The sequence below is a fragment of the Loxodonta africana genome, chromosome 8 (genome assembly GCF_030014295.1).
Source record: "Loxodonta africana isolate mLoxAfr1 chromosome 8, mLoxAfr1.hap2, whole genome shotgun sequence".
Classification (NCBI taxonomy): domain Eukaryota; kingdom Metazoa; phylum Chordata; class Mammalia; order Proboscidea; family Elephantidae; genus Loxodonta; species Loxodonta africana.
This window is the reverse complement of record NC_087349.1, coordinates 14,886,083-14,910,166: the sequence shown is the minus strand read 5'-3', so window position 1 is coordinate 14,910,166 and position 24,084 is coordinate 14,886,083. Positions and strand designations below refer to the sequence as shown.

General features: G+C 43.1%; 1 protein-coding gene across 2 annotated transcripts in view; it reads left to right on the top strand.

Annotated features, from left to right (window-relative positions):
• Nucleotides 1–412: 412 nt before the first annotated feature.
• Nucleotides 413–24,084, top strand: part of BPGM (bisphosphoglycerate mutase) — a 33,094-nt gene continuing 9,422 nt past the window's right edge. Inside the window, exons 1-3 of one of the 2 annotated variants that reach the window (XM_010600443.3) lie at nucleotides 413–773; nucleotides 10,191–10,294; nucleotides 14,708–15,365. In XM_010600443.3, coding sequence (XP_010598745.1) covers nucleotides 14,765–15,365 — 601 coding nt within the window. In that variant the 5' untranslated portion in view covers nucleotides 413–773; nucleotides 10,191–10,294; nucleotides 14,708–14,764. The remainder of the gene's footprint in view (nucleotides 774–10,190; nucleotides 10,295–14,707; nucleotides 15,366–24,084) is intronic. The other variant, XM_003420868.4, reaches the window with a different exon arrangement.

Below are 24,084 nucleotides of genomic sequence, written 5' to 3'. Positions count from 1 at the left end.
CCTCAGTTCTAGAAGCTTTTAGTGAATGCCAATCATCACTTTTCTTCCCCGACTGAAAGAGTGTCAGGAAACTGCTTGAGGGGAGTCCCTATAAAAGCCATAAGAGAATAGGAGACATGGCTGTCCATAAATAAAGTGGACTCTTTAAAAGCTTTCGCTTTAGTCAAGATTTAAGGCGTAAAACCAGGCATTTATGTAAAGGACGCTCTCTTCTGACAGGACTGTCGGGCCTCACTTCCAGGTTTCAATCCCTAAGTAAGCCAGAAGTAAAAGAAACATCACCTCATCATTTCCAAGCTCCCACCGACACGCTCTTCATTGGCAGGTCTCTCCCTCAAGACGCAAAAGACACTTTTGAAAACCCAAAACGCTGAGACACTCCTCAGGCCTGTGGTTTTTCTTTGCCCAGGAGACGCTCACGGGCTGGTCTCCCTACTTCCCCGGGCCAAGCCCGCCCACCAGCTCCGAAGCTAGCCTCTCACTGGTCCAGCTGAGTGCTCGTCTCCGCAGCAAGCCAATTAGAGCCCCACTTCCTACCCCAGGGGTTTGGAAACGGAAAAGACCTCGGCGGTCCCCGGGCGTAGGGCGGGGCCGCCGCTCCCAGCCGGCTGGGTAGCTGAGTGACAGCTCCACCTTCCAATAGGAAGAGCCCTTGGACCTGCCCCTTTCTGGCTCCCGGCTAGAAAAGAGCGTTGATGCCGGCGGCAGCGATGAGTCCTCGGAGGCGTTGGCCCCTTGGCGGCCCGGAGGAGCTGTCGCTGGCCTCTCTGCAGGTGAGTCTTTAGAATATTATCCTTGCGAACCTTTCCATTTTTTATTGACATTGTGGGGGGTTTTGGAGTGCGGGGAAGGCAAGTTCCTTTACTCCCGGGAGAGCCTTTTTGGTGGGAATCTGGCTCCGACGCTCATTCAGCCCGCTGGTCCCTCTTTACTGCCCCTGTCACAATGAACCTCTCTGGGAGTCACAGTCCTGTCAGCTGAAAGGAGAACTCAGACTTGGTCGAGGTGCCTTGACGGCAAGAACAAATAGAAGTTGGAGGAGTGATGAACGCATCTCTCCTGGGGCGCCTCAGGCACAGGGTGGCAGAACCTCTTCAGTAGTGAGGTTCCCTGGAAGGGAGCTCTGTGTATTTTCAGGGCTATGCTACTGTTTTTAGGGTGCTGTCAGACCTGGCCTCAAAAGTGTAAGTAGGTAGAAAAACCTGAATGCCACCCAAGGAGAAGGAACAGCCCCAGTGAAGGCGAGTAAATGCAGTGGTTTTAGGTAGCACACAAATTTGCAGCATAATCATAGGTTCTTAGACCACTAAAACCAAAAAAATGAGTGGCTTTCCCTCTGTTCTCTGGGGGCAAGAGTGATAGTCACTGGAGAAGGTCGATAGAAATGCTCGATTGAAGTTCCCGGTTAAGTTTTGAAGGGTAATAAGTTGTTAGTTAACTTATTATAACTCACAGTCCCCTGTTTTCTCCCCTTCAAATTATGGGGGATTTATAGCTTGTGAATGAGTGGTACCAGAATGTTAACTGATGGAATGCAGAGAGTCCCTCTGGAAAGTGTAGTTGTTGTTAGGTGTCGTTGAGTCAGTTCCAACACATAGCAACCCTGTGTACAACAGAATGAAACACTGCCTGGTCCTGTGCCATCCTCACAATCCTTGTTATGTTTGAGCCCTCTGTTGCAGCCACTGTCAATCCGTTTTGTCCAGGTCTTCCTCTTTTTCGCTGATCCTCCACTTTACCAAGCATAATGTCTTTCTCTGGGGACTGGTCCCTCCTGATAACATGTCCAAAGCATGTGAGATGAAATCTTGGCCATCCTCATTTCCAAGGAGCACTCTGGCTGTACTTCCTCCAAGACAGACTTGTTCACTTATCTGTCAGTCCATGGTATATTCAATTTTCTTAGCCAACACCATAGTTCAAAGGCATTAATTCTTCTTCAGTCTTATTTTCATTGTAAGGAAGTGGAGGAGGAGGAGAATAAAAATCAAATGCTGTCTTTCATCAAGAGTTAGTAAAGCCTTCTATAATGAAGGCAGAGCACATGTCAGTTTGTCTTTTATAATGTCTTTCCTGAGGCCAGGGACTAGGTTTTACCCATATTTATATTCCTACAGTGCCTTGCATGCTATAGATTCTCCTCAGGTAGTGGTGGACTTTAGAGAACTATAATTCAATCAAATGATGTGGTAGAAGTTAGCATTGAGTTAGAAGTCAAGACACCTGGGTTTTTGTCCGGAAGCTGTTACTATTTATGAGATCTTAAACAAATCATTTCACTTTTCTGGCTCTTAACGTTGGCACCTTTAAAAACTAGGTGTTGCATTAGATTATTTCCTAGGCCCATTATTGTATTAAAAGTCCATTTTAAAATAAAGATTAGATGTTTTTCCACCAGAATATGCCAGCAAAATCTTGTTATAGCAAATTCTGTACTAATCTGTTTAGCAAATAAAAGTTCCCAGCTTTAAGGATAGTTCATGTTCTTTTCTGTTCATATTTATACCAAATCAAACCAAAACCAAATGGATCATCGTAGAAAACTTGGAGAGTACAGAAATATCATGTGGCAGAAAAATGCCATCCTTAATCCCATAGCCCAGAGGCCAACCACTGTTAGTGTTTGGGTGGATTTGTCAATTGCTCTTCCTCTTTTGCCTCCTATGCCTGGTTGAGATTAACTAGCATGTTTCACTTTAAGTAATGACTGATGCATCTAGGTTTGCCCGTGCCTTCATCTTTGTGTGTCTGGTGCCTGGAGAACAGAGGACATGCAGATGGTTGAACTGATAGGCCTCCTGAACATCCTTGGAATGAAATCTGGTGTGAGAGAATGTTTACATGGGGAAACAGGACTGAAAGTATTACTGAATAACAAAACTCTTTCATTGAAACTTGGCCATAGGAATGCAACAATTGTATTTTGTACGATGCAAATTAATTTTAAAACCACATAACTGAAACATTTGGATTGTAGAATATTGCTTAGCATTTGTTATGCTTTTAGGACTGTATCTTGCCATCATCTCTTCCAACCTTTGATTGCACTCCTTCTTTGCTACCTGAGTTATTCCCTTCTTTTCTACCTCACCCTCATTTTACTTTATTCCCAGCTTTTGCTTCTACTCATACTATCCGCAAAGTAGGATTGTTCCAATGGGCCTGAGGTCTGGGCCAGTCTTGGTGAGTTAGTCAAGCTCTGCTCCTTTCAAAATAGAATACCTTTAAATCTTGACAGAGTGCTTCACCATAACCTCATTTAATTTTCCTCATACCTCCTTGTGAACAGTAGTTTCCTTATTTTCATCTTTATGGGTAAGGAAACCAAGATCCAAAGAGTTTAAATACCTTGTTCAAGATCACATTGTCAATAGGTAGCAGTGCTGGGACTCATGTTGAAGTTTTTTTGACTCCAAACTTTTGGGATGTGGTAGAAATAGTTTGTGTTGATCAAAGCTCCTACCTTGGGGAAGTAAAGAGCCAGAGATGGAAAAGAGGTGTCCTGAGTAGGTGTTGTGCACAATGGTGATGACGTGCAGGCTGGAACAAGCGGCACGCCCCAGGCAAATATGCATGCCATTACAGGCATAGATCTCTTCTCCAGAGTGGAGGGTCTACCTGCTACAGTTTGGTAAGCCCTTGTAACAGGTGATCAGTAGAGGATGTTAGTAGATTTAAGGTTGGAGAATGAGAGGGTAATAGTGCCTGGAAAACATCTGTCAATGATAGCATTTGCTTGTGGTAAGGAGATGTTCTTATAATGCAAATACAAATGGAAAAACAACTGCAAAGCTTTAGCAAAAATGATATAGACTATGGCACAATAGCATTCGGTTATTTTAGGTACAGTCATATTTGAACTTTACATATCGAGCTTGATTTTGGTATATGTGTGTGCGTGTGTTAAGATGTTAAAAGCTGTAAGGAACTGAGTCCCCAGATCTCATTTTTCTTTACCATTGTTCTTTTTAACTTTATCAGAGATATGGGTAACCTCTCTTTGTCTTCAAATAATAGCCAGTTCATCTTTTATGGTTAGAATTCTAATAAAATGGGGCTTAAGAGTTACTCAGAAACATGCAGTGAGGATTTGGACCAACGAAAACTTCTGATGGTCTGGGGTAGCAATTGATTGATTAATATCTAAGGGTGAGCTTTGGATTAAAGTGACTCTTGTTCTGTGTTCTTCGTTTTATATGACTTCCAACATTGTGTCATTGATGAAATTTCTTCTTCAGTTTATGGAAATGAAAGACAAGCTAAGTTTTTAGGCTGAACTTTATCCTGTAATTTTCTCCCCTTGTTCATGACTTGGGATACTAGAGTTTCTCAAACATTATTAATTTCTAAACATTTAAGGTGGAGCCCTGGTGGAGCAGTGGTTAAGAGCTAAGGCTGCTAACCAAAAGGTCAGCAGTTCGAATCCACCAGCTGCTCCTTGGAAACCCTATAGGGTTGCTATGAGTCGGAATTGACTCAATGGCAATGAGTTTTTTTTTTTTTAAACACTTAAAGAATGGCAGAAGCAAAGTTCTAGGAGTGTGTTAGTTCGGAAGATGGGAAGACCCTCAGTTCTGGGAGTGGGAAGGGCATGTGAAATTATATTGTTTAATGAGGAACAGGAGGAGGAGGCAGCAGTCAGTTTAGATGGAATTTCTATGCGTGCATGTATTGAAAAGTCTTTGAAATACAAGTCGCCTGCAAAGCACGTTTCCTTTGCATCACCTGTTGTTTCTTTATTGCCAGGGCGTAATACCTACTCCTGAGCAAGTATACATTCACCTGAAACATGAGGCACCATGACATAACTTATGAGGATGTCTAATAGAGGGAAAATGTGTCAAAATGGCAGGCAGCACTCTTGAAGGAGGTTAACAAGTTGAATTTTCTTTTTTTCTAGAGTTTTATCTTGAACACATTTCTCAATAATTCAGTTAAAAGTCAGGTGTTCAGACTGATTTAAATGTGTTCAGTGTTGTCTTCTCTGAGAATAGAAACAATTATAAATGGGATTCCATTATTCGTGGTGCCCTCAGTTCTGGCCAAGAATGAAATCTGGTGATTTAATAATGTTGGGACCATCCCATGCAAAGATGTGTGGCTAAAAGCTCAAAATGCTGTTGTGATTAGTAGATGTGAGGACAGTAACGAGCTAGACCAGGGTTTGGCAAACTATGGCCTGTGGGCTATATCTGTCCCACTGTTTGTTTTTGTACAGCCCACGAGCTAAAATTGGTTGTTACATTTTTAAATGGTTGAAATCAAAGAATAGCTATTTCATGTGTGTGAAAATCATATGAAATTTGAATTCATGTCCATTTGTTGTTGTTGTTGGATGCCATTGAGTCAGTTCTAACTCATAGCAACCCTAGGTACAACAGAAAGAAACACTGCCTGGTCCTGTGCCATCCTCACAATCATTGTTATGCTTAAGCCCATTGTTGCAGTCACTGTATTGATCCATCTTATTGAGGGTCTTCCTCTTTTTTGCTGACCCTCTACCAAGCATGATGTCCTTTTCCGGGGACCGATCCCTCCTGACATGTCCAACGTATGCGAGGTGTAGTCTCCCCATCCTTGCTTCTAAGGAGCATTCTGGTTGTACTTCTTCTAAGACAGATTCATTCTTTTGGCAGTCGATAGTCGATGGTATATTCAATGTTCTTCACCAACACCACAATTCAAAGGCGTCAGTTCTTCTTCGGTCTTCTTTATTCATTGTCCAGCTTCCACATACGTAGGATGCAATTGAAAACCCCATGGCTTGGGTCAGGAGCACCTTAGTCTTCAAGATGACATCTTTGCTTTTCAACACTTTTAAGAGGTATTTTGCAGCAGATTTGCCCAATATAACGTGTCTTTTGATTTCTTGACTGCTGCTTCCATGGGTGTTGAATGTGGGTCCAAGTGAAATGAAATCCTTGACAACTTCAATCTTTTCTCCGTTTATCAGAATGTTGCTTATTGGTCCAGTTGTAAGGATTTTTGTTTTCTGTATGTTGAGGTGCAACGCATACTGAAGGCTGGGGTCTTTGATCTTCATCAGTAAGTGCTTCAAGTTCTCTTTCATCAAGTAAGGTTGTGTCATCTGCATAACGCGGATTGTTAATGAGTCTTCCTCTAATCCTGATGCCTCGTTCTTCTTCATACAGTCCAGCTTCTTGGATTATTTGTTCAACATATAAATAAATATGGTGAAAGGATACAACTCTGAAGCACACCTTTCCCGACTTTAAACCACGCAGTATCCCCTTGTTCTGTTCAAACGGCTATCTCTTGATGTATGTATGGATTCCTCCTGAGCACAATTAAGTGTTCTAGAATTCCTGTTTTTTTGCAATGTTATCCATAATTCATTATGATCCACATAGTCAAATGCCTTCGCATAGTCAATCCAGTGTCCATGGACAGTGTTTTATTGGAACACAGCCATGTTTATTCATCTAAGTACTGTTTATGGCTGCTTTCAGCTACAATGGCAGAGTTGTGTAGTTGTGACAGAGACCACATGATCTGCAAAGCCTAAAATAGTTACCTTCTGGCTTCATACAAAAAAAAAGTTGGCCAGTACCTGAAGTAAGCTAAGCATTTTTCACAGTCATCTGCTTCCTCCCCTTTTAGCAGCCATTATCCTTGTCCAGGTCTTCATTATGCACCTACATCTCACTTATCGACATGGCTGGGTTCCAAAGCCTGGGTTGTTATAGGGAAATCGGTGTTATGCAGAAATGGAGGAGGACTACATCATTACATAACTGCCAGATTACGTCATTACGTAATTGCCAAGCCATTGAAAATCACGGGCCAGCCCGGTTGACACATAGCCTTAACCATCACAGCCAGTGTTACTTTGACCTCAGTGATCATAGCTGCCGGATGTATGTTGTTAATGCACAAAAGAGTTAGTAGATTTTTCTACTATTGTCATAAATGCAAAATGTCTGGTAACAATATAGTTGGTAAGGGAAGAGCAGATGTATGTTACCTGAATTATTGCAAAAGCCTCACAACTAGTATTCACGGCCATGGTTTTTCCAGTCACTCACTTGTGTCTGTGAGTACTGCCTGATGCTCCTAAAATGCGTGCTGTTAAACCTTTACCAATGTCCCAGATTTATAGAAGGACTTACATCCTTTGGCACAAGGCCCCCGTTGGGCCACTCTAAGGTCTTATCTTTCTAGGCTTGTCTCCTCCTACTTCCTGTCTTACCCTATACTTAGGTTGAACCTATGATTTTCCAAATGGGGATACTTAAGAGTGAAAGGGGGTCCTAGTAATAATTATGTTGGAGAAACAGGCCTGAAGTGAGACTGTCCCAAATGAACCAGGATGTTTGCTTACCTCACCTACACTCCAGCCACTTTCAGTGGGCACACCATTCTTTGAATATGCCAGTTTCCTGACCTCTGTTTCCTTAGACTAGAATTTCTTTCTGCAAACATAAATCTTAATACCTCTTTCTAAATCCAGCGTAAGTAATGCCATGTCCACAAAGAAGCCTTACTCAGAAGTAGTCTTTCCTTGTGCATCTTCGTTATGAATGAAATGCTTTCTCATGGCGTAGATGACTTTCTGCTTTAGTGATAAACACACATATATGTCACCCTTCTCCCACCAGCTCCTTGAGGACATAATCCATGTTGGATTCCATGCTTCTTGCAGGCCTAGCATAGTGCCATGCCCAAAGGGGGTTTGCCACACATGTTTAAAGAGTGAGTTAATGGACCAAATTTCGGAGACTGAGTGTTTGGTGATATCATTCATGTGGCCGTGAACATACTAAGCTGGTTAAGGTAGTGAATAGTTGGGTTTTCCATAGGAACAGTTATTGAGAGCTGAGGGCTGCATACAGAGCCTTGGGTGCCAATGTGGCAGTATAGCAGAGTAGCTCAAGACACAGCATAAGCTGTGGGGTTCAGCCTGCCTGAGACTGAATTCCGGCTCTGTCACTTACCACATGAGTTACCTTGGTCATGTTAACCTCTCTTCCTAAGTTCCTGTATCTGTAAAATGGGGGTAATAATAACCCACCAACCCAGGGCCATCGAGTCGATTCCGACTCATAGCGACCCTATAGGACAGAGTAGAACTGCCCCATAGAGTTTCCAAGGAGCGCCTGTTGGATTCGAACTGCCGACCCTTTGGTTAGGGGTAATAATAGTACCTACTTAATAGAATAGTGGTTGAGGATTAGAATAATGCCAAGCACACCGGGTGTACTCTCTGAATGTTAGTGGCAATGACTAATAGCATTGTCATCATAGTATTTGTCTTTGTCAATAGGAACATACAGAGACCCAAGACCAGAACATAATCACAGAAAATCTGGAGATATGCAGGACTGAAATCTTGAAGAATTTTTTCCATTGATGGAAATAGTCAGCAATATCAAATGCTACAGGCCAAAGCAGTGTGCATCCTGAGAGAGATCGTCTCATTTAGTAAGAACAAATGGGCAGTCTCTCCAGAGCCCCCTTCAGTAGAGTGGGCAAGGGGCAAGTTAGATGTCAGGGGATGAAAAGGTAATGGCTAAAAAAAAAAAAAAATGGCTAGATGGAAGCAAAAACAGCAGAGGGAGGGTACGGGAGACGAGAGCTAGAGTCCTGTAAAAGACTCATTTGTATAGTGTACTTTCCTTCAAACCAGACCAAATTTTATAAGGGAAGAAACTCTGGGGATGGTATTTAGGTAACTAGTTTGGCTCTTTTTGGTATTAAGTAAATGATTGATTAAAATTAGTGAATTCAAGTGCCAGTAACCTTTGCTGAGGAATACAAGAGGAACCTCAAGAACTAATTCTGGGGTGGTGGGCTTTACCAAAAAAAAAAAAAGCTTGAGGTTTGGTTTTAAAAAGTGTAGTTGTATATATTCCTAGCAAGCTGCCTCTTTATAAGCTGAGGTGACTATGGCCCGAGTTGACTCTGTGCCCTGAGGTTTTTCTCAGCAGCAGTCATGCATGTACGGAGCCCTCCTCCATGCTCACCACGTTTGGGTGCATTTTGTGAAACGGCTGCCTGGGGTTGGCAGGACAACTTGTGACTGGAGATGCTCCTCTGAAGTGAAGCCAAGTGAGCCTGGATCCTCAAAGCAGGGCGCTGCAGTCTTCAGGGCTCTGCCGTCTTCAGTGGGGATGTGGAAAGGCGTAGGTACTGGAGGCAGAAGACCTGGATAGCAGGCCTACCTTGCCACTTAGTGGCCGCATGTTTTTGAGCAAGACAGTTGGAGTCTCTGTTGGTAATTATGGCCGTGAACATACTAAACTGTAAAGGACACAACAATATAGTGATTAATTATTCTTGGCCCTTGCTTCACAATTTTTCATACCCAGAGTCTTCAGTTAAAAGCTTCCTACCATCTCGGCCCTGCCAACTGACTTTTTATTTGGCAGTTACTGCTACAATTGTCAGCCTTAGCCTCATTAACACAATCTAGTCATTTTGGTCCAACTGACTTGTGATTCAGCCGACACATCTAAGCAGCCAAGCACTTAACCATGGTGCTGCCAGGGTGCTTACTAAGTACCTAGAATATGGCAGGTATCAGGCTAGGTTCTAGAGATACAGCAGTGATTCAGACCTGCCTTCATGCAGCTTACAGTCTAACCAGCTGCACAGACATTGTACAGGTAACCCAGCACGACTGTGCTGAATGTTATAGAGCGGGAAGCTACAAGTGTATGTAACCAGCAAGCCTGAGCTCGTTCGGTGGGTGAGAAGGACGGGCAGAGAAGCCTGCCTAGCACAGGTTCTCAGCGTGCAGTTCTGGGGCCGCCAGTGTCAGCATCGCCCAGAAACTTGTTGGAAATGCAGATTCTGAGGCCCCCTCAGATCTGTTAAATTAAGATCTGGGGGTGGCTCCCAGCAGCAACCTGTTGTGAGCGACTCTCCCGGTGACGCTGAGGTACGTCAGCGTTTGAGACCATTGGCCTAGAGGAAATTGCATTTACGCTGAGCTTTAAAGCTTGCTGTCCAGTAAGATTGGCTACTGAGCACTGGAAGTGTGACTAGTCCGAATCAAGATGTGCTTTAAGTATAAGAGACACACCAGTTTTCAAAGACAATGTGGGGAAAAAAAGTAAAATACTGCATTAACATTTTTTATGTTAATTGTAGGTTGAAATATTTTGGACATATAGATATAGGGTTAAATAAAATATATTAAAATAAATTTCACCTGTTCTTACTTTAAGATGCCTAGAAGAAAATGACATATATGGCTTGCATTTGTGGCTTACATTATATTCCGATTGGACAGAATCGGTCTAATGGATGAATACAGATTACCTAGAGCAAGGTGAGCTAGGGTGGCAGTGGAGAGGGGAGGGGCTGACGGGAGAGGGTTTGGTTTGGATACAGTATGTACAAAAGTCCTGAGGCAGGAAAGAACAAGACATGCTCAAAGAAACTAAACCAAAGCCTTGCAGGTCACATTAAGTATTTTAAATCTTCTCCTAAGACCAACAGGAAGTAATTGAGGGTTTTGATGTGCTCCGTCTTTGAGAAATTTGCAGTAAAAAAGGAAAGCAGGAGAGCAACAGCTGGGATATAGGGTGATTCTCAGAATCAAAGCTTTTTCCCCTCCCTAAGGAGCCCTGGACGCAGCGGGTTTTCGGGTTAAGGAGCCCTGGTGGCAGTGGTTAATATCTTGGCTGCTAACTAAAAGGTCGGCAGTTCAAATCCACCAGCTCCTTCTTGGAAACCCTGTGGGCCAGTTCTACTGTGTCCTAAAGGGTCGCTGTGAGTCGGAATCGACTCCACGGCAACGGGTTTGGATTTTTTTTTCTTAAGGAGCCCTCGTGGAAGGAACCCTCATGGTGCCATGGTTAAACGCTCAGCTGCTAATTGAAAGGTCAGTGATTCAAACCCACCAGTCGCTCCATGGAAGAAAGATACGGCAGTCTGCTTCCATAAAGATTATAATCTAGGAAACCTACAGGGGCAGTACTACCGTTAGGGAATCGACATGACAGCAACATGTTTGGATTTGGGAAGGAGCCTTCGTGGCATAATGGATAAGAGCTCAGCTGCTAACTGAAAGATTGGCAGTTTGAACCCACCTGGCAGCTCCCCAGAGAAAGACCTGGCAATCTGCTCCTGTAAAGATTACAGCCAAGAAGACCCTGTGGGGCAGTTCTGCTCTCACGTGGGCTCGGGATCGGCTAAACAGCACCCAACAAAAACGACGAACAGCACCAACAAGATGGTGGTATGGGGGGTGGAGAGTTAGTCCAGCAAGTTCCACTGAGAGAGCAGGACCCTGCCTGCCCCATCACCTGACCCTGACCCTAAGGTGTGAGGCATGAACTTCCCCACTAGAGGGAGAAGCAGTGTTATCTGGGGTGAGTTTTTAGCTCAGTTCATCTGGAGCTCTTTTGGAACCCCGAAACACTTGGGAAGGCTCCCAAGCTGAGTGGGAGTTGATTACAGAGCTAGGAGCTCAGCAGGCAGGGTCAGAGGGCTGGGCGAAGGAGGGCTGTGAGTTTGGGCCAGGGAGAAGGAAGCCCAGAGCATGTCAGGGGGTTCAAAGGTCTGCCCTCTGAAAGGGCCACGTTAGATACTAACAGGAAAGCTAGGATAAGAGGCCCAGAGGCTTGGATTCTGTCCATCTCCTGGGTGATAGTGGCCTCACAGAACTTACCTGTGGCCTGGGGGGAGATTTGCCTTTAAATCAGGAGTCGTAGCCTCACAGATTCAATCTAGCCAGCAGACATGTTTTATTTAGCTCGCGTTTCCAAAATATATTCAAATTCATTGCCAGTATCTAAACCAGATCCACATAAAAACGTGCGTTCCCAAAATGTGTGTTCCCGTCTCCTAGGACAATATGGAGCTGAGGAGTGGCTACCCCCTTTATTTATCATAGGAATTTTTAGGATCTGAAAGGATTGTTTTGGTTTTTAAAGACATTTACTTAACAATAAAAACAAAACCTACAGGCTTCCCGTGGTCTGACTCTAAGTCTTGCGTTCTCCCAGTCTTTGGTTCCAGCAGCCTCATCTCTGTTCTCCAAGCAGCTCCGAGAGTGGTGCTCTTGGTTCAGCAGGACCAGGTCATATGGAAGCGTTGTCCATATACACAAAGTCTTCTTTGTCAGCAGCCTGTCCATTTTATGCAGTTGACAGCTCTCCCTGCTCCCTGTGGTCCAGGTTCACTCCTCTTCACCCATCTGTCCGGCCATTGTAGGCATTTGAGTTTGCAGCCCCTACCTTAAAGCTTAAATCAACCTGATTACAGTGTTATAGTCAGGTTGGGAGTTAGTGAACACTTGGAATACCAGCTACAATGCATGGGAATTTTGTAAAATGATCGCAAACTTTAAATCTATCAACTTCAGCGTATTTGTTACTATTCAGCAATTAAAGGGGAAAAGCCAGATGATAGCACCAAGGAGGAGGAAAGGAAGTGGCTTCTTGTTTACCAGAGGTAAACACACCAATTGGTCACCTCCCAGTGTATCCATTCCCTGATCATCAGAGTGGGGAAAGGGTGTATCTTTTGTGCCTGTAGTACTATTCCTCTGCATATGTGTTTTGAGAAGAAAACAGAAATTGATTTATTTTTTTAAAAATATTGCAAAACGTTAAGGTGCAGCAAAGCTTGGTGGTGGGTGGCTGAGTGTTGTGATGTTATTGCTCCACTTGCCTGTGTCCTGATAGAGCTCATTATCAAAAGATGAAGAGTGCCTCTGCCTGCAAAATTGTTCATTGTTCACCCTCCCCATCTCCATCTAAGGCAGAGGAGAGCTTCCTTAGCCTGTGGAGGCATCTTGCTTGCCAAGAAAAGCTAAGGGTTGTGGTAGAAGAACAGCTGAGAAACAGAAAAGTTTCTCCTCTCCGCCCTCCCACCTCCAAGAAAACTCAAACAATAAATGGTTATAAACAGGGGTGAATCCAATTTTTGTGGGGCCTGAAGCTTCTACTACTTGCTGGATTAGGGCTCTTTGGAAAAACAATACAGAAACATCTTTTTGGAAATTAAAAAAAAGAGCATCCTTTGCCATGTGACTTCATGGCTTGGCCTCTTTCAGGCTCTTAGAAGGGTCTGTTTGGATATGGGGCCCTGAGGCGTAAGCCTCCTTTGCTTTAGGGTTATTGTGCCTCTGGGCACAAACTGTCAGCCAGCAGAGCACTGCCAGCAGCCTGTCACCCTGTTCCCGGTTCTGCCTTCCTGATCCCCCTGTCCCCAACTGGGATTTCTCAGTCGAGTGGGATGCCTTCTGCTGAGTCCAGGCTTCTCTCAACACGTGGTGCTTCCCTGATGTACATGAACTAAAGCTTCAAAGGTGATGCTTAAAGAGAAAGGGTTATTAGCCGAAACTCTGTAGCCTTTTCAATTGCTTCCAAACCCCTTCCAGCTGATTGCCTCTCTCGGTACCCTTGTCTGCCTTCCACTAAGATAGGAAACCTTCTTGAAGGACTTTTTCTCCCCAGAATATCTAGGAGTTACTAAAGGAAGGTAGGAATGAGATTTAGACTCTAGACGGCACTGGGGTTTTTTAACTTTGTCACTGAGTGTTATGTAACTGTGGGTGAATCACTATAAGTGGGACAGAAAATCTCCAGCTAATGGGAGTTGCCAACAGTGGCAGAGGACCAGGCCCAGATGCTCACATAATCTTCACTCCCAGCATGGACGTCCTGGGTGGAGGTGGGGAGCATCGCGTGTGTACACGGAGCAACATTTGTCCCTGTAGACCTGTCCACCCAGGAGAATGGAGGCTGGTGCGGCCAGATCTGTGGATTCTCCTGGGGACCAGCAGATCTTTGGACCAGCCCCATAAACTTGGGGAGTTCAGAAAGGCGTGTACCACTTTGCTAGATTCTTCTCCTGCTAAGGATGTAGCTGGTGTGTATAGAGACCTGGAGGTTGGGGAAGAGGGGTGGGGCCTCCTTATCAGCGTGGTTCTTCTCACTCTCTGAACCTGCCCGTACTAATCTGTTTCCTCCAGCAGCATCTCTCAGCTGCCTGCATTTGATAGCTTGTTTTGCATCCGGATTTAATCCAGCCGAAAGCTCTATCTTGAGACAAGTGAGAGATTGTTTAGGCAACTGTCATATTTGGTGTCAGTGGCACTTTAAATCATGTTAATGCTGTCTGGATGTCAGACCGACGTCTTGCGCTGACCTGAGATTTTCCTGGATATGGTACAGCCAGTGGCACTGAAGAACTAGTTGCCACCGGTCAGTGACATCCCAGATATGTGTGGTGGTTCCCTGAGTTAACACGTTCAATGATCCTGTATAACAAGAAGGTGAGACTGGTAGATCTTTCCTTTTCCGCTAGAGGAAAAACAGTGTGAGGATGCTTTCAGTCCAGAGTCAGCTGGGACTTCCCAGCCCCTAGTCATCCTTTTATACAGCTACAAATCCTATTAAATCCTCTCTGCCGTAAGCATAAACTGCCTTTTTATCTAGCGGAAATGCAGCCTGCCATTAGAATGAAGTAGGTATTCTATTATTTTACATCATACAATTAACATGCTATCCAGTCATCAGAAAATTTAAGTCAACTAAGTTCCCTGTAACTAATTAGCCCTAGAATATGACTGGCAGCAGTGGACGAGCTTCCAGATGTCTGACATCAAAACCGTTCAAAGGAATTCCAGTTTATTTTGGAATAAGCTTGCCATTGTACAGTTGTATTTCCATTCCTTGCTAGTCAGTTGAATGAAGACTATAACTTACTCTTTTGTTTCCTCTCTTCTTAGATGTACTGTTACAACTGAACGTTGGCCCACTTGCAACGCCAGGGAAGCTCAGCCACCATGTCCAAGTATAAACTTATTATGTTAAGACATGGCGAGGGTGCTTGGAATAAGGAAAACCGCTTTTGTAGCTGGGTGGACCAAAAACTTAACAGCGAAGGACTGGAGGAAGCACGGAACTGTGGGAAGCAACTCAAGGAGCTAAACTTTGAGTTTGACCTCGTATTCACGTCCGTCCTGAATCGGTCCATCCACACGGCCTGGCTGATCCTGGAGGAGCTAGGGCAGGAGTGGGTTCCTGTGGAAAGCTCCTGGCGTCTAAACGAGCGTCACTATGGGGCCTTGATCGGTCTCAATAGAGAGATAATGGCTTTGAATCATGGCGAAGAACAGGTGAGGATCTGGAGAAGAAGCTACGATGTGACCCCACCTCCCATTGAGGCGTCCCATCCGTACTATCAGGAGATCTACAGTGACCGAAGGTATAAAGTGTGCGATGTCCCTGTGGATCAGCTGCCACGGTCCGAAAGCTTAAAGGATGTTCTGGAGAGACTCCTTCCCTATTGGAATGAAAGGATTGCTCCGGAAGTATTAAGTGGCAAAACCATTCTGATATCCGCTCATGGAAATAGCAGTAGGGCACTCCTGAAGCATCTGGAAGGTACCATCTTCATCCTACTACTTATTAGAGGTTGCTAAGTGTTGTAGTTTGGCCTCCACCCAGAAAGGACATAGTTTCCAAGCTAATAATGTACCTTTTACCTAATAGGCTTCCCTTCCCCATCTCTCATCGTCACTTCATTCTGTAAAGCATAATCCAGTGCCAGTGCCTTTTACCGGCGTTGACTGTATCTGAAGCAGTAGTTCTCAAACTTTGGCGAGCCTCAGAATCACCTGGAGTGCTCCTGAAGACACAAGTGGACAGGCCCCACCCCCAAAGTTTTGGAATCAGTCAGTCTTCCGAGTAGCTGCATTTCTAACAAGTTCCCAAGCAATTCTGCTGCTGCTTGGGAGCCCCGACTTTTGAGAAACACTGATCTAAAGGATTATGTGGGATTATGTGGCTTTTGTAGAAAGATGATAGCTTAGGGAGGGAAGATGCAGCTGTAGAAGTAGTGCCCAAATTAAGTTTATTGAAGTCTTTCAAGTAAATTATTTAGACTTCAGTTTCGCTCAGTTTCTTCCAACTTTAAACAATTATTGCTGTGTTTTCAGACAGAGCTTTCCTGAGTTAATTTTCTTGTTCAGTCCTTTTTCCAGATCAGGTTTAGTCATGGATTGGGAGAAAGTAAGAGGGAAGGGGGAAAAAAAGAAGACTTTACTGTTTATCTTGATTCCAAAGTTGTGGAGATAATCAATATCCTTAAGAGTCACTGTTTTAATCCTTTATCCTGATGTCTAAGTGTGTTCCAAAATGCCCTGCATTCCTACCCTCTTCCTAAGTAATGAGCTACGTTAATTGTTTTGAGAATTCAAGCTCACCAATTTGGGCATCAGTGATTGCAGTGTGAACCCTTCAGGGGATTTTGCCCTAAAAAAATTTTACTACGTAATCCCAGAGCCTTCTGCTTTTGGAATGATCTGCTCCGCCTAGTGTTTTCCTGTCTCTTAACACTGTCAGCAGTTAGTTTTCAGGTATTTGAATACCTTCTCCACCACTCCTTTTCCATTCTGCTTTACTTTTCTCTAGGGGGCTGGGCAAACAACGAAAAGGTTGGCGTTGTATGTAAAATAAGTGAAAATAGGCTGTTGGCAGCAAAATGAAGTGATCTTTGAGATTTTAATGTAAATTTTTTAGCCTGTGTGTTCTTTTCCTAATTTCTGTAACATGGCCAAGAGCTAAATTGTTAGTCACATACCTGACATCTGTTATTCATACATCAGTTTGTTCAAAGACCGAGAAGTATACAGATTTTACTGGTAATTGAAAACTGGCTAGACATGACATTTAATCTGTATATATATATATATATATATATATATATATATATATATATATATAATTTACTCAACTATATAAAGGCTTCTATTCTTTGTTCAGAATAGTCATATATTTGATTAAATGATATATAACGTTATCATGTTAATGGAATACAGCACTTTGTTTGAAGAATAGTTGAAGCTCCTCTTAGGGCAGCAACAAACTAAAATTCAGAATTTCAAGGTTACTGCCAGAAGAAATTCTATCCTACCCACCAGCTCATTTTTCTATAGGTGAAACTTAGATCTCCCTGTGGCCAGGCTTCCTTCCCTAAAGAAAATGCCAGCTCCTCAGAATCCTGTACTCTTCCCCCTATTTACTAGGAAAGCCCCCTTTAAAAAACAAAACAAAAAGCTTGTCCTGCTGGTTAGAATGACTTACTCTTCACCTAGCTTCAGATCACTTGAAAACTATTCTGCAGCCCCAGTCCAGGCCTTTGAACCGGTTTGAACCAGTTCATTTATGACTGATGAAGCAAAACCAGAACAGACCTGAATGTTTAAAATTTGGGTGATCCAGAATGATAACCAGAACAGGAAAAATAACAGGTTGAAGCCCTGGAACGGGAGACTCGGGAGACTTAGAAGAGGCATAGTGAGCCCTTTCAGGAGCATGATGCATGAGATGGGATTATTGGCAGGTTTGTGAAGAGTGACACACATTCAAAATGGTGTGGTTGGCCGCCGTACTTGAGCGGGGCACCACTGTTTCAGACTCTGCTCAAAATACAGTGGGCAAGAGGTTTGGTTGCTGTAATAATGCTTACACTGCCCTTGTTTTCTAAGAAGGGGATTAAGTTTCCAATAGGGCTTTGAATCTAATTTTTTTTTTCATATTTTTACTGTACTTTAGATGAAGGTTTACAGAGCAAACTAGTTCCTCATTAAACAATTAATACGCATATAATTTTGTCACATTGGTTGCCAACTCCAGAACATGTCCACACTTTCCCCATCTCAACCTTGCATTCCCCATTACCAGCTTCCTGTCCCCTCCTGCCTTCTCTTCCTTGCTCCTGGCATGGTGTGCCCATTTAGTCTCATTTTGTTCTATGGGTCTACCTAGTCTTTGGCTGAAGGGTGAACCTCAAGAGTGACTTCATTACTAAGCTATAAGTGTGTCTGGGGGTTATACTCTTGGGGCTTCTCCAGTCTCAGACCAGAAAGTCTGTTGGTTTGTTTTGTTTTTTTGGTGGGTTAAAATTTTGTTATACATTTTTCTCCAGCTCTGTCCAGGGCACTGTTGTGATCCCTGTCAGAGCAGTTGGTGGTAGTAGCCGGGCAAGATCCCTAATGTTTCCCATTCTGGTTATCATTTCAGTTCACCCAAATTTTGAAAACTCGGGTCTATTCCGGTTTCGCTTCCTTGGCCGTGACTGAGCCAGGAAGAACTGGTTTGAAGCCCTGCCTGAATCATTGCTCATTCTGGATACTCCCTTCTTGCTTACCTGCCAACCTCTTGATCTATTTAGGAAACAAAGGCACTCAGTAGAGTCAGATTAGTGAATTCCTTAGTGAACTGTCCAGAATAGGTAAACGTGTATAATGGGCAAAGTAGACTGATGGTTGCCTAGGGCCGGTGGGGATGGGAAATTGGAGACTGACAGCTAAGGGGTATAGGGATTTTTGGGGGGTTAATGAAAGTTCTAAATTTGATTGTGATGGATACACAACTCTATGAAGAACCTCAAAGTTAGTGAATTGTGAATATACTAAAAATCACTGGATTAATAACTAGTATATGAATTACTACGATCCCTGGCTACGTAATGGTCAAGAGCTTGGCTGCTAACCAAAAGGTTGGCAGTTCAAATCCACCAGCTGCTCCTTGGACAGCAATGGGGGCAGTTCTGCTCTGACCTATAGGGCCACTGTGAGTCAGAATTGACTTGATGAGAACGGGTATATGAATTACATCTCTATAAAGCTAGTAAAAATAATCAATGGGATTGAAACGTTAGAGAATTTGGCATTGTTTGGCCTAGAAAACAGAAGTTTAAGGTGAATTAACATGAGTTAATATAGAAGTAATAACAAAGCAGAAATACATGTGTGTGGGGGAAAAAAATTAGACCACTTTGACCACTGGGGCGGAAGTGGGCTTGCTTATTTTTCAGCGATTTTTGCATTAGTCCTGTGACTCAGATCTAGCTTTGCTCCTAAAGGTCTTTTTTAAGTTAGATATAGGAAGCTAAATGACCTTTCAGAGATGAATGAAATTGAAGTTAGTAAATCGATATTAAAAAGATGTAATTAATAATTCTTTAATTATAACTCCTTCTAACCCTATCACTATAAACAGGCTTGATAGGAAATGTTATTATTTGGGGGATGACTAATTTAAAACTCTGGTGCCCAAGCAGGAAGAGGTAAATTATAAAAAGAGACTTGAGTAGGATGTCTGTGGAAAAAGGGTGTCGGAGGTGTGGGAGGGAGACAGGGAACGGAAATGGTAGGACTGGCGACCAGAAAGGATGGCGGACATTCAGGGAGAATACTGGGTAGAAAAGCCAGAGCATGCAGTTAGGAACAGGCCCCCAGGCTGGAAAACTGTGCGTGTGAGGATTGAGATTTGTAGATGAGAGAAAGCGTGAGGGTGCTTGTAATCTTGGCTCCTCCTGCCTAGTACAACTGTGTTCCTTTTTGGCCTCTAGTACCCCCTGGTGGCATTAACTGGTAAGATGCATTTGATGTTGCTGTGATTCCTTATTTTGACCTAAGAAGCCAAGTATTCTACGTCAAAGCCATTAAGACTTAAGCATTGGTGACCTTCCCAAGAGCCGAAGAAATAGCGTCTGCTCTTTCTTCCCGGTCCTTGCTATTCGTTTTGGGAGATCTAAACCAAAGAAAACCAAACCCATTGCCGTAAAGGGCTTAAAAAAAAAAAAAAAGTGAGATCTAAGCCTTTTAAAAATGTATTACAAATGAATAGGCTCACCAAATAGGAACGCCAGTGGTGATGCTATTGTCTAACTTTCAGGAGCTCAAGTTACAGGGCTTCCTGTGGTATATGGTAAACTCACTGCACCACCAGGGCTCCAGACAAAACCTAGCACTTCAAATTCAGTGAAAAGCTAACTTTCCAAGACTCCAACAATTAAGCAGTCATCTTTATTTTAGGGGGATAATTTAGATTTTCCTCTTTGGGGAAGGACTACATGCCAATGTATTTTTACTGTAAAGTTATATGACCATACACCCCTCATTTTCTGGTTCATAGCTGTTGTCCCAGTGCAATTATTAACACCTCCTTTCACTCTCAAAAATACCCAGCTTGGACAACTACAGCAGCACTTTACTATAAGGGTGTTAGCCTTCGCTAGTGTTCAGGAGAAATCCTTGAAATAGGCTTGACTGGAGAGAGTTACCATATTTCCTATAAACACAAAAGCTGCTAAATTTCTTTGTATTGTTTATAAAAGTCAAAATGCTTATGGTTGTAGATTCATCTCATTCCTAGTCATGCTTTATGCATATGTTTATTCCCTATAAAATGAGATTGTTCAAGGAACTGGAGTGATTTCCCTATAATGTCCTTAAACTGCTTGACAAACTTACAGCATTTTACTTACTGCTGGGAGGAAGTCTGGTAACTGATAGGATCAATGACTGCCCACTGTCAGTATCCTAAAAACACTTTCTTAGCTTACAAACTGTAAGTTTGGCTTAAGAACAATGACCTAGTTAAAAAACTCAAGATATTGGCCTATCCTGAAATCCTAAAGGGCCTGATCTCTTCCTACGAAGACTGTCTATACCTCAGTGATGGGAAGTATGGGTTCTTAAGAAGTTACCTTGTTTCACAAGTGTTTGGTGTTATGACATAACCCCACAGGCAGTCAAACCCTGACTGACACTTCTTCCACTTGAGGGAAAGACGACAGGTGTTATTGAAGGGAAATGAAACCCAGAGAGCCCTCAGATGACCTGGTCATGATCACGATCATGATCATGTTAGAGTCATGAATTCTGCCCAAAACCCAGCTCCCCGAGCCTCCACACATGGTACACATGATAACCACCTGGACTTGTTTTAAATTTTCTCTGAAAAGTTGTCCTTTCTTTCATCTATTCTGTTTGGAATACTGTGTTGTAAGAAGCTGAGTCAAGAGCATCCTTGGCAGGTAACCCGTAGAAAGGTAATTTGATGAAAATAATTGAGTCTTAAACTGTTATAACTGTTATAACATTGTGGTCTGTGAATGGCGCTCCCTAGCACTGTCACACAGGTGGCTCTGTTTTTGAGCACATATGCTGTGCCAGGCACAGTTCTAGGCATTTTGCATATTTTCTTTAACTTAGGAAGCTGGGCTAAGCTCTGAGCTCACTAGAAAGCTGTGGTTTAACACTGTTTGGTATAACTAAGTCATGCTTTTATTTCATTTGATCAATCATTGATCCCTAATCTGTTTTGCTTAAAGAAGCTGACCTAATAAAAAGGAGCAAACTACTGAACCCACTACAACACTGTGGATGAGATTCATCAGGGATGAATCTTAACTGCATCTCGGCAAGTGAAAGAAACCAAAGCTATGTGTTGTATGAGCCATTTAAGCCATTCAGGAAAAAAGCAAAACCATCAGGACAGAAAACATGAGATCAATGGTGAGAAGGGTAGACTGCGAAGAGGTCTGAGGGACCTTTGGGGGATGATAGAAGGGTTCTGTATCTCGATCGTGGTGGTGGTTATACCACTGTTCCTGTCTGTCAGAACCCAGAACTGTATACCAAAAACGGCACGTTTTGCTATATGTAAACTGCACCTCAACTAAAAAGATGTGTTTTTTCTAGTGAAATCATCATTACCCTTAACTGGAACCTTGGCCTCTGTTGCAGAAAATAGTAGATTAGATTAGTTTGTGCATTAGCAGAATGAAATGAAGACTGCTACATACACATACCTGTGCCTTTGAAAACTAACCTGGTGGGCATTTCTTGTGCTTTCTCAAGGTTTTGGGAGCTTTTGACTTTATTTAGCACCTAAGCCGCGGTCATGGTAGAGAATGACTTTTTAAAGGCCTTCTTCATGAGGAGTTACGTAGCAGTTGCTGGCACGTGAAGTTTCATTACAGAGTCTTGCTAATGTTACTTGTGAGTTATGAGTTCCTCTAGTAAAAGTTGTTTCACCCTATCAGCAGAACTCTCTCTGCTCATTCGCTGCCAAATTCTGTAGCTTTAGTGGGACTTCAGTGGAGCCCTGGTGGCACAGTGGTTCAGGTGATCAACTGCTAACTGAAAGGTTGGCAGTTGGAAACCACCAGCGGCTCCTCTAGGAAAAGATGTGGCGGTTTGCTTCTACAGGGATTTACAGCTTTGGAAATCCTGTGGGGTAGCTATGAGTTGGAATCAACTTGACAGCAGTGGCTTCAGTTTGGGTTAGTGGGACGCCTTTTTGCTTTTATTCCTTCTTACAGCCACCTGGTCTAGGAGTGGGTCAACAGGGACCTCCGGGAGCCAACACAGGTGATGGAACCGTGAGAGTCAAGTGTTAACATTCAGAGCTAGACAACACCCTTGTGCAAGAATTGCAAACGGAGGAACCGCAGGCCAGTGCCTAAGATAGGCTTCTTGGCTGAGGGTGGCCTCTCCTCTGTCAGATTATGTCATCTCTCTGCTCTCAATTATATAGAATTCTAGGAGTCACTTTGCTTTTAATTTGATAGTAGTTCTTAACACTTAAGAAAGAAGACTTAAAATAGACATGTGAAATATAGTAAGAAAAAAAAATTCCTACTTTAGGTAGTGCTTTACTGACTTTCATAAACGTAAAAAACTACCTCTACTGTGCTATTATTGGGCAGGATAAGGAAGGGCCCAGCTCTGACTAGTTCAGATACACTTCTCACAAAGCACCACCATAAAAATGATAACACGGGCTGAGAATCCGCCAGATTCCAGACAGGCGTGTATTTCTTTCTCTGTGGTTGGCATAGTCACTTCCTGTTTGTTTTCTGCTGGCCCACACTGAAGGAGAAGCCAGGTACTAAGTGAAGCATTCCTCTGGATCTTGCCAGAGGAAGTAGATTGTTTAGTCTGGGTTCAAGTACAGGACCAGGCAGTTTCAAGGTTGGAACAAGAGTGGCACGCCAGAGACTCATGAAGGACAGAAGTGGTCCCTGAAGAATTGCTGGGCAGTTGGATACATAACGGGTCCAAGAAGTGGGGAGCTGAAATTAGAGAATTGGGGAGGAAAGGTCAGCTGGAAGCCCCACTAAAGCTGTGGGGACAAGGATGACAAGGCCATCACCTTTGGTATTTTAGTGTGACATTTTCAGGAGTGGTAAATTTAGGCCTCTCTTCTGAGACGCAAATACTTAGTAGTGTGATTAAGCTTTATTATAACTATAAATGATTTATAGAAACCAAATTTTTAAAAATTATAGGCTTTTCTAACTGTAAAGTTAAATGTAGAATGGACTCTTCCCCCTGTCCTATTCTAAGTTAGAGGTTGTTCTGTCACGTTACACTATTCAAATACAGGCAGTCCCCAGGTTACGAACGAGACCTGTTCCTGAGTCTGCCTTTAAGTTGAGTTTGTAAAGTTGGAGCCAGGTGCCTGCGGTTCTGCTGGAAACCTTTTCAATTATTTAAAAGCTGTAGGAGCAGCAAGTGAAGGTGATTGTGACGAAGAATTTGTTGTGACTAGGAGTTGATTCAGTCATTTCAAAGTGAGGGCAAATCTACATAACATCAAAGCGCAAGGGGAAGTTGTCCATAAGGACTTATGTGTCAGCTATTTCCAGTTGTTCCCCTACTATACCTTTAAGTTGTGCGTATAGAGTATTCAAACTTTAAAGAATTATCATTCAAAATAGATCATCTGTGAAACTCAGCATCCCTTGTTTCAATTTTTATTTTGACAGCAATATGGGAGTCTTATCAGAGGTCATCTGTCAGTGGGGTTTGATTTGGGACTTCCTTGATTGGGAAGGGGTGGTGGGAAGTGGATGGCGTATCACAGTTGAATGAGTGTATGCATTACAGAACGGGATTTCCTCTTATCCTGTAAAAGAGCTCTTTGCCACCCTGAGCATCTCTTTTTGTATTTCCTGAAGTCCAGTGATTTTGAGCAGACACTTTGGAGAAAACCAAAGAATATGTAGAAGACAAACTTAATTTAATTCTTGATGAGCACTAGACTTAACTTGTTGCAGGCTAAGAACGTTCTCAGTCCTTTTTTCTGGCTAAGGTAGTAAGGGGAACAGAGTCTTTAATCAAGGCTTTAGCAGTAACAGACTAGATTCAATCTGAAAATCCAGAGAGTTAGAATTCATTCCATTCAGCTTTGTGCTGAGGGCCCGTTATATCAGGCGCTATTCTAGATGCGAGGGGAATGGCACCTCCAGGTGAAATAGTCACACCCAAGGTTCTTAGTTTGTGGCATTCACATCTTCATAAAT